Source organism: Pseudopipra pipra, chromosome 5 (genome assembly GCF_036250125.1).
Source record: "Pseudopipra pipra isolate bDixPip1 chromosome 5, bDixPip1.hap1, whole genome shotgun sequence".
NCBI lineage: Eukaryota > Metazoa > Chordata > Aves > Passeriformes > Pipridae > Pseudopipra > Pseudopipra pipra.
The window spans coordinates 10057198-10071610 of record NC_087553.1 but is presented as its reverse complement, the minus strand read 5'-3'; the positions used below and the strand labels follow the sequence as shown (position 1 = coordinate 10071610).

Here is a 14413-nt window from a genome sequence, read left to right as displayed (position 1 = left end):
GGAAAAAAAATGAGTGCATCAATAAGGAATGAAGGAAATGTTAAAGGGCATCCTTATTCTGAGTCACCAGTGCAGAGAGACTAATCAAATCTTACAGTAGCATGGCATTGATAGATATTAAGCATAAGATATCTCATTCCACTGGCACACTGGCAAACTACTAATACAGGATCTGAAGTGATGAGGGGATTATGAGCAATGGAGATTGCCCTGTAAATAAATGGAATGGCTGTTTCCTTGCCTGTGGCTGTAGTTTCCATTACAGAACTTTGGTTTTATATGTTTGTATCATCTGTACTTTTCATATTTACTTAATGGATACCTTAAAACACAGTATTTCAGTTACCTTTCTTTTACTGTGAGATTATATGTTCCCTGTTTCTGTAACCTTCCTTTTCGCTAGTGCTTATGAAACTTAGGGAATATTTTTGTGGATCACTTTATTCAAGAATTATAGTAAGTCCTATTACTCAAAGTTCCTGTGTACAGCTGTAGAGGTGAATGTCTGCTAAATAATAGCTCCTTTACTATGAATATTATTTCATAAATCTAAGGGAAATATTTGTTCTAGGATTCAGGTGCATAGGTGAAAGACATGTTGCAAGAATTGATTTCATTTAGTGATTTTTTTCCCCTGCATTTTATGTTACAGAAGCTGAAACGTGCCCATTTAAAAACAGAGAAGTTGCTTAAGCAAACTCACAAAACTCTGTTACTTCCCTGACCAGATCAGCATGAGGATCCACTGTAAAATAACAAAAAAGTTTTAATTTGGTAAACTAGACAGATATGCACAAAGGCAGTAATCAGATAAGGCAAAAAATTTTCTGCAGCTGCAATAATAGCTAAAACAACATCCAAATTAACATCAGATACATGTCTCTAAGTATATATATATATATATTCAAGATTATATTATGCATAGTAAAAAACCATAACTTCTATGCCTTGCCTGGCCATCACCTCTGACACTTACTTCCTACTTTTATCTTTTCGTGGTTTCAGCATCTGTGTATTTGTGGTGGAGAGCCTTTTCTCCTGTCATGGGTTTAGATAGTCACATTCTGTCATGTGCTTTGATCCCCAGACTGTTTGGTTTACTTCTTTTTGGCTTTTGCCTCACTGATATCTATCTTCATTTTGTTAACTCACTTCATTGTACGTAATAAACAACTTTGAACATGGGTTAAACAATACCAAGAGATAAAAAACTACTAATCCATACAAAATTCTGGTTACTGCTGTTTAACCTCTTTTCTACAGGCATTAAAATTCAAAGTTCTGATAAAAAATAAAAAAGTTGGAACCATTGAAGAAGGTATGCTCAGGACAGGTGATGTGACTGGTGCTGAGGCTACTGACACCGGTGCTGAGACTGTTGCTGAGACTGTTGCTGAGACTGGTGCTGATACTGAGGACATATCTGAGTCTGAGTTGCTGTCTGACGAAGAGACTGATGACACAACCCCTATTTACCGATCCAAGAGTCCCTCCAAAAGAAAAGGAGATCGTAGAACTTCAACCCCACCACCTTCAAAAAAGTCAAAGGTAACTTTTGTCTTGATTGAATATAGAAATTACATAGATGTATGTCAGCTTCCTTTTTATTCTTTCTTTTTTTTTTTTTTTTTGAGAAGAAGGAATATGTTATCCTAAAATAGAGACTAAATTTAAAAGCTAGGCTTTAAAATAACTTAGAGCAATGCATTTTGAAACGACATGTTTTGGTTCAAGGTTTCAAAGTTTTCCTCTTCTTACAAGAAACTCCAAACTGGACCACATTTTAGCATCCAAATAAAAGGCAACCCTTCCCTGTGCTTCCATCTTGAGCTTCAACTGCATTTTCCTCTTTCAAGTCTTGTGCTTGCCCCAGGTGTTCAGTACCACAGTAGATCTAAGATGAAGTTGTCCAAACATTTTGTGGGTCCCAAGGCCCTCCTGGAGCTATGTATGGAGAACACATGTAGCAGTTCTTGACGATGACAGATAGGTAACTATTTTTTCTGAAGTCCATCGGTCTATCTTGGAGATCTTGAAGAGTTCCCACTCCCCTATTTTCTTCTGTTCTGGATTTATGCATGAAATTAGGTGCACAACCATGTCTGGTCGTGCTAAAACATTTTTCAACACTTAGAATAGAAAAGGTGTTTTTACATTTTTCATGCAGAGACTTGACATTAAGTATTATTTCTGAAAGAGAGAGCAAAAATTGGATGTGATCTTTTTGAAAGTCAAATTGAACTTAACTCATATTTTTAACCAAGTATAATTCTCTACCATGGGAATCTGGTGCATCATCAGGATACAAAGTGTTTTGTTCAAGTTTTTTAAGACATTAAGCTTCACTCTGTATCCAGCCACTGTTCCACATCATGCTCCAATTACCTGAATGTGGGTAAACTGGCAGTGCTCCTCAGAGCCCAGTGTTCTTGCTGAGAGGCAGTGTTTCTTCTGTGTCCCTTTCCTTTAAACAATTTGATGGTCAAGATCTTTGCTTTTTTCTCTTTCCACCTGATGAAGAGAGATAGTAAGGAAAAATTCTGAGGAAGGGTGGAGTCCTCTTTGAAGAGGAAAGGCCAACTTTCCAGATGATAGGGTCAAATATATTTGTAAGATCATGTCAGAGACCAGAAAAAACACCACATACTCAAGAGCAGCAACAACAGGTATCTGGTCATGTTTCACAGGCAGAAGAGAAAATGATTTCCAGGATTCCACTCTGTTGGAGTATTTATCCTGAGATCCCATTATGGGAGGGTGGGAGAGCATTGCAATCCACAGCCAGGATACCCCAGTGATGCTGTTGGCTTTGCCAGTGTCCCTGTCTGCCACATCCAGAGAGTTGTGTTCTTCAGGACTTCTGTGACAGTAGATTCCTATTGCTCCTCATGGGACATAGCCCCAGAATAATAAATGCACTTGAACTTTGCATAGTTTAAGAGCCATGAGCAGGCAATCTCTATTATTTTGTCAGGTGAGAATTTGCCTTCAAAAGCTTTAATGCCTTGTAAACATTATGAGCATCATCAGCTCTTTGCTGGGTACTGCCCCTGCTTAGTTCACAAGTGATGCTAAGTAAAAATGTCACAAAGTGTCTCACAGTGAGAGAGAAGACCCTGGTAAAATCTCAGTCCCTTTGCTTTTGCTTGCTTTGGTAATGGAGCAAGGCTAAACAAAGATTTTGGCAAAAGAACTTTCTGTCTTAATTAAGAAGAAAAGACTTTTCTTAACTTCAGAGCGAGGCTTGGAGGAATATTCCTATGACTAATTTGCTTGGCACGGTAAAATATTCTCCTGTTATTCTAGATTTTGTAGTTGAGTTTATGCTATTGATCTTTTCCAGTGCTTTATGTATTTATGAATATAAAGTTGGATGTATATTTTAAATGAGTGATGTTTAAAGCCATGAAAAATTATGTTAATTTACATACCAGTCTCAGAATGAGGACAATTATAAAGCTATCCAAAAGAACACTGGCAGCATCTCTCCATTCACCCTACAATTGCTGTGATAAACATGGACACAATAACCTTAATAATCTCTGTGTCAACTCTCGCTATCAAAAGTCATAAATTCATTAACCGTGACCCATTTTCTCATACTTTATTCATACAAATTGATAGTTTCTCTGAATTAAAGATAGCAATAATAATAATGAAATATGAAAATTGTGACTTTTGTATTTTTCCATTATTCATATGATTATTAGGTGAAGAAGCCAAAAATTGCCCTTGCATTGTCAGACCTTGTGGTTTATACCAAATCTTCAAAGTTTGTGAGCTTTGAGCATTCCCTAGAGAATCAGAAGTGCTATGAAAATAATTCAATTGGAGAGGCTAAAGCACGAAAATTTGTAAAACATTCAGGTAATTTATTTTGATTTATTCAGCTAAAAGTTACATTGTTGATACGGCTCACTGTCAGGACATTGGAAGGGTTAAAATTTTATGAAACACATACCTTTGGATTTTATGTGGTTGTTTTTATAATACTGTTTTAGAAATGTCCTTTGCGCTGCATTTTTTATTTCAGTTGGTTTTTTGAGGAAAATTGAAATGCAACTTTCTTTTAATTTCACGTGGCTTTATAAGAGCAAATATTAACATAGTCTATAAAATGTATGGCTGCCTTTTGACTAATTGCTTTCTGCATCAAATAATTTAGAAGTTATAGCCAATAGTTGAAAACACGTGGAATAGGTTTCACACTCCCTTCCATGTCTGGTCTCAGCATTCACTGGAGCTGGGCATGGAATCTCCCTGGCTTTGGGATAAGATAAGACTGACAGGATGGATAAATCCCAGAGAAGGGAATTTGCTCCATTGGAGCAGACCTTTCATAGCAGCCAAGTTGGATTATTCAAAACTCATTCTGTGTTGGAGCATCTCCATTTGGTGCAGCCACTACAGCTCAGGCTCTGCTGTTTGAACTCCAGCTGCCTGCCAAGAGCCTTGAGGGAGTGTTAAGGACAGAGATCAGTGGCCATGACAATGAATCTGCCACATGCCCATTCACTCAGGGCCAGCCCAGCTGCCACCCACCACTTTGTGGAGGTGATTCAGTGGTTGGGTGGGTGAATGGTGCTGAACAGCATCAAAACAAGTAGGATTTTGCCAACAGACAGACCTCTCTGGCTCCTCTGGCAATCTAGTGAACATAAAAGTAGTTATATTGAAAACAAACAAACAAAAAACCCCAGCCAAAACCCCAATCAAAGAAGCAACAAACCAAACAAAAACCAAGCAAAAAACCCCAAAAAATAGGGTTAAAGGAGGATGGAAGGGATCAGGGTGGAAAATGAAAAACCTTTCGTTTAATTTCTAAAAAGGAATCGTGTAGATAGAAGTCACCTGAAGTTTCCCACATGGGAGTAGTTTGTGCCTACATACGAGGAGGGAGGGAACACTGCTAGCAGGAAGAAAACCAATCCACTTACTGTCTTCTGAGGCTTATTAAAAACCATTTAAATGTCATTTAAAAGTGTGCTGTGCATCTTGATATTCTTCAGTCATTTTATTAATCCTCAAAACAGTAAACAAGCTGAGATCATCTTAGGGTGATTTTTTTTTTCCTATTGAGCTACTAAAGCATGAGAGGGCTTTTTGAGCACTTTCCTGTTTTGTGTCTTAGTTTTCCATGAGAACACAGTGGGCATTAGTGTAAAAATTGTATATTTACCTAGCAAAGAGTGAAGAAACAGAATATTTCAGTGAAGGAATGATTCTTGGTTATTAAACTTTTAAAATAAGTCTGCATTTACACAGCAATATGAGTCAAATATTGAAGTTTTAAAATAGGATTTTAGCTGTATCTCAGAGCAATATATTACTATATAATACATATATTAATATTAAAATAGAATACACTGTTATGATATTGAGTTAAAAAAATTGCTGGATCAGATTATTGTATTTTTATTGTTATTTATTTGAATAGACTCTTTTTAATAACAAAGTTTTTCTTACCAAGCTTTTATCATTCTGTTTTTTAAGCTAAAGAGTTTATTTCACATACTACAAGATTTATTACAAGAATCTACCCGAGAGGAACAAGAATGACCTCTTCAAATTATAATCCTCAAGAATTCTGGAATGTGGGGTGTCAAATGGGTATGTTTGTCTGCAGAGACTGTTGCATTCATGGTTTTACAGATACAAGGGGTTTTTTGCTTCCTGGAGTACTTTTTTGTTATATAAGTTACATATTTTCCCCCACTGGCATCAATTTCATTTTGTGTTATATAAACTTCTCTTTCAGCCCACATATCCTAGCAATTTTTCATCCCTAGTAATTATAAATATCACTTTGTGTTAAATAGCTGTATCTTATCCCAAACATCCCATTTATTATATTTTATTAGTTTATTTTTAGTTTGTTTAAACGATACAACATTTTTAAGCTTCCATTACTCAGTAGTGGAAGTCTTTTTTGAAGGATCTGTGGGTTTGCAGTGGTTTTCTGTGACAGAAGTTGCACAGATGCAGGAAATGTGGGCACAACAATTAATAGTGGTGCCAAGAATTCCCAGAATAGGATATGGTACTGCAAGGAGGCACTCAAACACTCCTGGTCAGCACAACACCCAGGTACAGCTGGGAGCTGCTGGGAGTCTCCAGTGTATGTACAGACACAACATAAATTTAACATCTTAATTTCCAGTACAAAGCTCCCTGAACAATGAAATAACAATAATTCCTGCTTCTCTTAGTTTCAAGTTATTAATTTAAAACTGTTAAAAATAACCATGACTTCTGTACTCAGCAGGCTTTGAGAAACCTCTCATCTGCAAGCATTTTCCCCTTTTTAATGGCTTTAGAGACAATCTTGCCTTCGTCTCTCTGTTCTTCAGTTGAAAAGATTCTCATTTGCAGAATATTTTTCTGTGTCTGTCTCCTACACCTTCTTCAGCCTTAGGTAAAGTAGAGAACAGTATTTTTTGCATCCACATATATATTCTGTCTTTTATTCCGAGTCTATGCCAAGGACACCTGAGGGAGGCTCTGGGGTGAGCAGGGCAGTTTGCCGTAGGCTCCCAGTTTTGAGAGGTGACAGGTATGGGCTCACCTTGTTACATTAAAATACTCATCCAAGGACAGGCACAGATTTCACTTTGCCTGTAGGGCCCTGAAGCTGATGTCACCCTTGTTCCAGGCTGTCTTTTCCACTTGTTTCTTTTCTCAGCTCCAAAAATATCTTCTGTGGCAAGTTATCTTCTCCAAAATATTGTTAATGATGTGCAATTTCCACTGAATCATGCACATATGTATTATTTATTGTTTAACCCCCTAATGTATCCCCAGCTATGCTCTTACAGTTCAAGAACTTAGAATGAGCACTGTATATACTATCCCCATTGCTATTAAACACTAGTAAGTTTGTTTTATGCTTGGAGAAAGCACTGGCCAGAGGTCCTTAATTTAAAATTCAACTAATCTCCCAGGCTTATCATGCTGCAGTTTACTAGTTTTCTTTCTAGCCTGTAAATCTCCATACTTATCTCTGCAAAAAATATCCATTTGTTAGATCTCAGACAGAACTGAAGTCTTTCAAAGTTACTGTTTACTCAGAGTATACTTTAAAGAAAAGTCATTCTAAACAATAGTACGCAAAACATATTTTTTTTGGTGTAGAGGGGGCTTGAGGCCCTCCCTGGAAGAATTGAAAATATGCAGGAAGTGGTTAAATCTGCCCTCTTGGTCCCTTCATTTGCATCTTCATTTTAAAAAAATATATATTCTCATGGGAATAGGCTGATTTAAACAATTCTACACGTATATTATTTCCAAACCATGGTAGATCTATTCTTAATTCCCTAATCTGTTTTAGATAACTGTTTGGCAGAAATATAACTGCTCTTCACAATGCAAGTCCCAGAGGGAATCTCAGTGAATCTTTTGCTGATGTCCTTCCACTGCCTTGACACAGATCTTCTAATTTTTGTGTCTCTCCTTTGTCTGCATAGTCCACATACCCTTCCTGTCTCCCTGCCATTGCACTTTACATCCCATGCAAAGAAGTAATCCCTCCAGATCCCTTCTGCCATTTCCCTAAAACTGTTCACAGGACTCTCAGATTTCTCCTATGTCACCTATTCCCCTTCTTCAGCTCCTTTTACCCTCCCTGCACCTGCTAGCTTAAGTTCCTTTAACATCCATGACTCTTCTGGCTGGACAAAGAAAATATATTAGGTTTTGGTCAAACCTACATATAATATCACCTGCCAGGCCTCTCCATCATGACATGAGAGCTGAGCTATTCCTTCACTTCCCTTAGTGATCGACCCAAAACTGTGCTCTTCTCTTTACCTTGCCAGCAATTTTCCCTAAATTGCTTGGAACATATTAACTTGGAGCAGTCTGGCACTCAGCTAAAGCAGGATGAAATGGTCCAACAGGCTCGAGATTTGTTGGGGCTGAGGACGAGACGTGTAATTGTGTAAACCTAGTTTCCAGGGGAAGGCAAGTTAAAAACCTCAGTTAAGAGTACAGAGTTTCCACAAAATTGCTTTGGGATATCACTCTCCATGTCCATTCTCTGAAAATTGAGACTCATAAGAGAAGGGTAGGTTTTGTGAACAAAGAAGTCTTATGGAGAAAAAAAACCCCTTTTAATATTCTGTGGAAAATTAGTATGCCTCCTGCATACAACTGCAGTGTGGCACTGGAAAGAACTGGCTTGGTGTATCCATAGCTCATTTTTATGTAGTAAATAAAATGAATGTAAAGATTCATGCGGTGAAAGAAAATTCAGGACAGTTATTTAAATAAACATATATCAGTTGAATTATATTGACTAAACAGAGCAAAAAATCCAAAACATAAGAAAGCTTCAGCAAAAATAAAAATAGAAAGACTTAAATATCCTTTTGAATATGGCCTTTGCATGCAGTATGAAACATTATCCATGTATCAAAACACTCTACAGGAATCACTAAAACATGGTTTTATGAGAAAGCCATGGTATGGCAGGTACAGAATTTTGGATCAGAGGAGGCCACATAGAGCACCTGCTTTCTGGAGCACTCATAAAAATTTGTATGCTGCTGTGAAAGTTCCTCTACTTGCATGATGGATTTTTTTTCTTATTCTAGGTTTTGTTTTGGTCTGTGATGTTGAAATGTATCTTGGCAGTTTTGTCACATCTGTTTTGTGGCTTAATCTTGTGTGCAATAATATGATAAAAAAATTTCATAAAAAGAGGAGTGATAAAAAGCTCTCTAACTAGTTCTGATTTTAACCTCTGAAGCTTCCTAGGGAAAAGAAACCTGCTTATTTAAATCTTGGTGTGCCTCACCTTTGCAACTTAAAACAACTGAAGTCCGACCTTGCTTGGGTTCTGTATCAATACCTATATTATTATTTTCTTCCTAATATGGTTTTAACAGTCCAAAAATTCCTCTTTAGGAAGTGAAAACTAGATTTATTACAACCTGGCTAACGAATTCAACTGATGCATTTCCCCTGTTTCATTTCCTAGGCGAGGGGGATCTTCTTGAAGGTGTTTTAACCTGCTTGCCAGGGGAGCCCACACACAGTCTTGGAGGGCCATGCATTGTTTTTGGTCAAGTTCATACAACTCTCTTTCTAACATTCTTTCCCCTTCCATGTTTTCCATATCCTCCAACTGCTGCAGAACAGTCTCTACACAACTATCACAAATCTTACTAAATACTGATGAATAATGTGTTGTGTAAAGATGATACCGAGATGCCAAAGAAATAAGTGTGTTTATTAAATAATTGGAAAAAGTTCCACAGCTGTAATAGGCCACATGGCCATCCTGGTTTATGGACCTCCCCAAAAAAGTTTGCTTTGCTTCTTACTGCCCATAAGTCCTCAGCCCAGTGGGACAGCTATTAGAATTGCAGACTCCAGGGATATGATTAATGAAATACTTCCAGTAAGGACCCATTTTTTTAATATACTGTCCATTAAACTTCATTGATTTGATCGTCACAAGCTGTGGTGGGGCAGTTAACTCAGGTGTAGACACGTACAGGTTAGGTGGGACAATATCATTCAATGTATGAAGCTCCCTAAATGTACTCAGCTTTCCTTTGGAATGGCTCCAAGGTCTGGGAGTTGTTTTGAATGATAGTTTCATGTTTCTCCTGCAGAAATGTGCCTACTGTCAGGTTTATGAGAAAGCTCTTGGGCTGCTCTGTAGTCTGTTTATTTTTTAGAGTGTTTGGTGTATGTAATATACACTGGAATTTCACCTAAAAGCACAAAACATTGAATTTAGTTTTATCAGTTTTTTCCAGCTACCTTCACTTCAGACAACCAGTAGAATAGTAAATCATTTATCTGAAATCCAGTAAATTTTAAAGAAAGACAGAAAAAAATTACAGGGACACATATACCTCTGAAATCTTTGCTGGTCTTATTCTAAACTCTGTGTCAGTGAGTCAGACTAAAACAGGAAAGGGAAGCTGGTAAAATACACTGTTCTGCCAAGAGTCACAAGTTAAAAAAAAAATTAAATTATTTTGTAAAAGTATCTGTTTAATGATGAATGAAATCAGGTAAATGACAACTAAAAGATTCTCAGACTTACACTGAAGTGTAACTTTCAGACTGACACATCCGTTAGGTAGCAAAAATCAATTTAGATTTTAGATTTGGTAATTTATCAGAAATGCTTTAGGTACTTCTCCCATGAGAACCTCATGAGAGAGGATCCTTAATTGAAACCACTCGTGGATATACGTGGAAAATGGATGACTTTTAATCACCCGACATCTTTTTGTCCAGTAGAACTCCTTGTAATTATGTGGGAACAATGTCAGCAATTATGAACTGCAGGGCTGAATTCTTAACATTTCAAATGACAGCGCCTTTAGAGCAAAAGTATTGAATTGAATTGGTTCAATGACAATAAAAAAAAAGACTGACTGCCCATTCTAAGCATGTTATGTCAGGCAGCTCTGCATTTACTCAGTTCTCAGAAGAGTAGTTACTCTTACCGTGGCAGAATCCCTCATATTGTAAGTCATTCAGAAATTAAGTGTCTGTAAAATAAGAACAACCATTTCAAAATACATCAGTGACAAATAAAGCCGGAAATTATAATTAAGCTTAATAATATTCAGAGTCTGAATATCTAAAGCCCAATTTTATTCTGTAAGGAGAAGGAAAAAATACATACAAAAAATACATACATAAGGAGAAGGAAAAATACAAAAAAAAGTCTGACGAATTTTTTTGATCAGAAAAAGAGATGAGAATTTGTGTGCCAAAATTTGCACTGTCCATTTAAGCCTGCTCTGTGTTGCAAGGGAACTGATCACTATGTTTGTTTTTTTTTTTCTGGTAGACCAAAGTCCTTGTTCATAAAGTTTGGGTGGGATCTCACCTATTCACAGGCTTGGCAAGAGGGCTAGAGCTGCATGAAGATTTAGAAAAATTAAAAAGCTCAAGGCAAAAGGGATGCTGAGGACACTTAAAAGACTGACTTTGGACAGGATGTCCTCAAGCCTGAATTAAGTGCCCAGAGATGGCAGTGGGGATCAGAGTGACATGTCAAGACAAGACCAAAACAGCAAGCAATGCTCAGAGCCATCTGAGGAGGCTGCTGTAATTTGGCAAAGAGGCTTGCTTATGCTGCAAGTCTTTCTACTTTCTCAGATAGATAAAGTTAAAAATCATGCTTAAAAAAAGACCATTTTCCCTGGTTTCATACTCTGACCACTTGGTGATGGAGCACATTATCTTCCTTACACCTACTGTCAGTGAGACAGGTTTATAGGGTACTACATATGCATTGCATTTCTCCTATGCAGACTCATCAGACTGCATATTAGATTTAGTATATTGAAAATAGTATTCAAAGAGAAATATTATTTGTATTTGAGCACATTGTGATAGTTAATGCTTGCACAAGGCTTAGAAATGGGTGTTGTATTTATCATTCAGATGATGATGGTATTAGTTTGATAGAATTTGTTTACTACTGATGAGATCCCATTGCTGTGTAGTCTGCTTCCTTTAAATTAATGCTTGCCTCCTGGTATATGGAGCAGGTGACAATATGTCATCATGTTACAGTTTATTCTTCCTTCAGGTGTCTTCAGTTGATTTTAATGTAATCTGATGACTGAATATCCTCCCTTTGCATCCAGACTTTGAGTCAACTCATACTAAGTTTTAAAAGCCCCTTTCATCCCTCTAAAAAAAGGTCATGTGGAATACCCAGCCATATGAGAACTTAGAATCACAGAATGGTTTGGGTTGGAAGGAACCTTAAAGATCATGCAGTTCCAAGCTTCCTACCATGGACAGGGACACCTTCCACTAAATCAGGTTACTCAGGGCCCCATCCAACCTGGCCTTGAATATTTCCAGGGATGGGGTCTCTACAACTTCTCTGGGCAGCCTGGGCAGCCAAATATACCCTTTGTATTCTGGGCAGCCTGTTCTAGTGCCTCACTACCCTCAGAATAAAGAATTTTTTCCCAATATCTAATCTAAATCTGCTCTCTTTCAGTTTGAAGCCATTCCCACTTGTCCTGTCACTACATGCCCTTGCAAATTGTCTCTCTCCATCTTTCCTGGACTTCTGAAATATTTCTCTAAATTTGGGCAGTGATGGATTGGGTGCAGCTGTGAGCTGCATGTGAGAAGAAAGGATAGACTGTCAATGCCCAGCTGGGAGTGCTAACGTGGGATGAAAGCAATGACTTCAAATCCAATCACATAGATCATCTCATAACCAATGGCAACATACCAGATCATTAGGATATGGTCCTGTTTTCACCAGCATTTCCCAGTCTGTGTGGAATTCAGCTCAAATTTTAAATATTTAAGGCACAGAATTGCATTGCATTCATTGTGAGTGGCCCGTTTTAAGAACAGAGACAATTGGAAAGAGCTGAGGGGATGGCAACAAGGCTGACAAAAGGGTTGGAAGTGTGATCTATTATATCTCTTTAGACTTAAATGAGTGAGGTAAATCATGGAGATAGGAACACTGGCAATGAACGGTTTTTACATATGATATTGTTTGAAATCACATAAAATTTTGAGATGCATTTTAAATGGCATAAAATGCAATTAAGCAGCTCATTTTAAGAAAAATTGATGACAAATGTGTCCTTAGCCATTTTAAAATCTTCCCTTTTAAATGGAGAAAATACACTAAACCTTATGTAAGTAATACAGCCGATAGAGCCAGGAGCAAAGAATAAAAAATAAAAAATGGCAATTTTAAAGTCCCAGCAGGACTGTTAATTGAGAGGCAGGATCACAGACAGAAGATGTGCAGTTTTCCTCAACTGCCTTCAAATCATAGTTACAGGGCTCATTTTGGTTTTAAAAAGCTTTTGCTTTTAGTCTATAAATCGTCTTGAATGGTAGTGCTTATGGAAGGCGCTGTATCTGAATATTTAGAAGGTTGTTAGTTCTGCTATTAGTTGTAGGACTGACTTTAGTTAACTCCTTGTGATACAGAGGGTTTTGGTCAAATATACCCTTTGTATTCCTCTGTGCAGTGTGGATTGTTTCATCTTTTGGAGCTAGGCAATTTCCTAACTTCCATGTGCTATAGGAAGTTATTTACATTTGGGGCCTACTGGGACAGCTGTGGAAGATGACTTGAGTATTAAATACTCTGATCTGAAGGAGATTTGGCCATGTGGTTCCAGGAAGATAGATCCATTTCAGGTGCAGGAATCACACTGAGGAATTCCTTTGCTCAGGTTGTCCTCCAAGACCATGTTTTGCTTTGCTCTTTTGATTTTGATGTCAACATTAAAAGGCTTTCAGAGCTCAATAAAAGGATTGAGGCGAAAGTTAAATGTACACAGTGCTAAACTTCAGGTGTCTGTGCTTCCCCATGAAAGCCACACATTAAGATGATGTACTGCTCAAATGGTTTCATTGTAAGAGCATTTAGGCTTCTTTCCAAAAGAAATTGTCAGTTTAAAGCTCTCTTCATACATGCATTAAATTTCTACTCTTTCATAAAACAACAGTAAAAGGTTGTTATTGACAGTTCTGCTCCTGAATTCAGCAAAACTGAAATGAAACACTGGGTAGAAATTCGGTCTTCCTTGCAGAAAGATGTTGCTAAGCCCACACTGCTAGGCATAGGCTTTAGTTTATGATCCTTCCCATTTCTCAAAAAGTGTAAGGATTATAATTAAAAAGAAAAACTGCACATCAACAATACACCATAAAACAGTGTCCTAGGAGGCCCCAAGCAGCTGCAAACCTTGCAAACAGTTTTAGTAGAGGTGTGCATCTCAGAGCATAGGATGCAAAATTTCACATTGCCTTAACCTCCCTAAAACTTGCAATGCCAAGAAACCAGTAGGTAAGTTAAAGCTACTGTTCTGTGTGTCTTTAACTTACTCTGAGGTAAAATTAAATTAAGTGAAAATATAGTGTTGATGTTTGAAGATATGAACCCATAATAACATTGCCCTTCACATGTGTTGCAAAAGTGATGACATGTAAAGTATTCTCCTTTGCTTGTTTCTGTTGTTACATCAGATTTTCCTACTTAGTAGCCTATAAAACTTAGCAAATTTAGCAATAGTCTCATTATGTAATTTGTTTCATTGTGTGGAAGCTGCTATTTGAAGCTACAACTGTTCAATTTGCCTAATTTCAGCTACACTTTTTAAACCACATTTTCTGAGTATGGTCTAGGAATCATCTATGAACTGGGTTATCTGTAGATCACACCAGGGCCCAGACTTCCAGGGCCCTTGGGGTTGCAGCTCTGTAGCATCATTGCACAGCTTGAATCAATGCATTAAGATATGACAAGCATCATATAGCACCACATTTGGGGCTGTTTCTGGATGATGTGTTGACTCATAAAAAACCGAATTGTGAACCACTGCCAAAACCATACCAGGAGAATACTTACCCTGTAATGGGCACTATGAACACTTTGATTTCTATTGTC

General features: G+C 37.5%; 1 protein-coding gene across 1 annotated transcript in view; it reads left to right on the top strand.

Annotated features, from left to right (window-relative positions):
* The window catches only part of PLCZ1 (phospholipase C zeta 1), a 47148-nt gene that overhangs the window by 22564 nt on the left and 10171 nt on the right, over window positions 1-14413 (top strand). The window contains exons 7-9 of the mRNA XM_064654390.1: window positions 1264-1548; window positions 3711-3867; window positions 5494-5610. Of these exons, the coding sequence (XP_064510460.1) occupies window positions 1264-1548; window positions 3711-3867; window positions 5494-5610 (559 nt within the window). The remainder of the gene's footprint in view (window positions 1-1263; window positions 1549-3710; window positions 3868-5493; window positions 5611-14413) is intronic.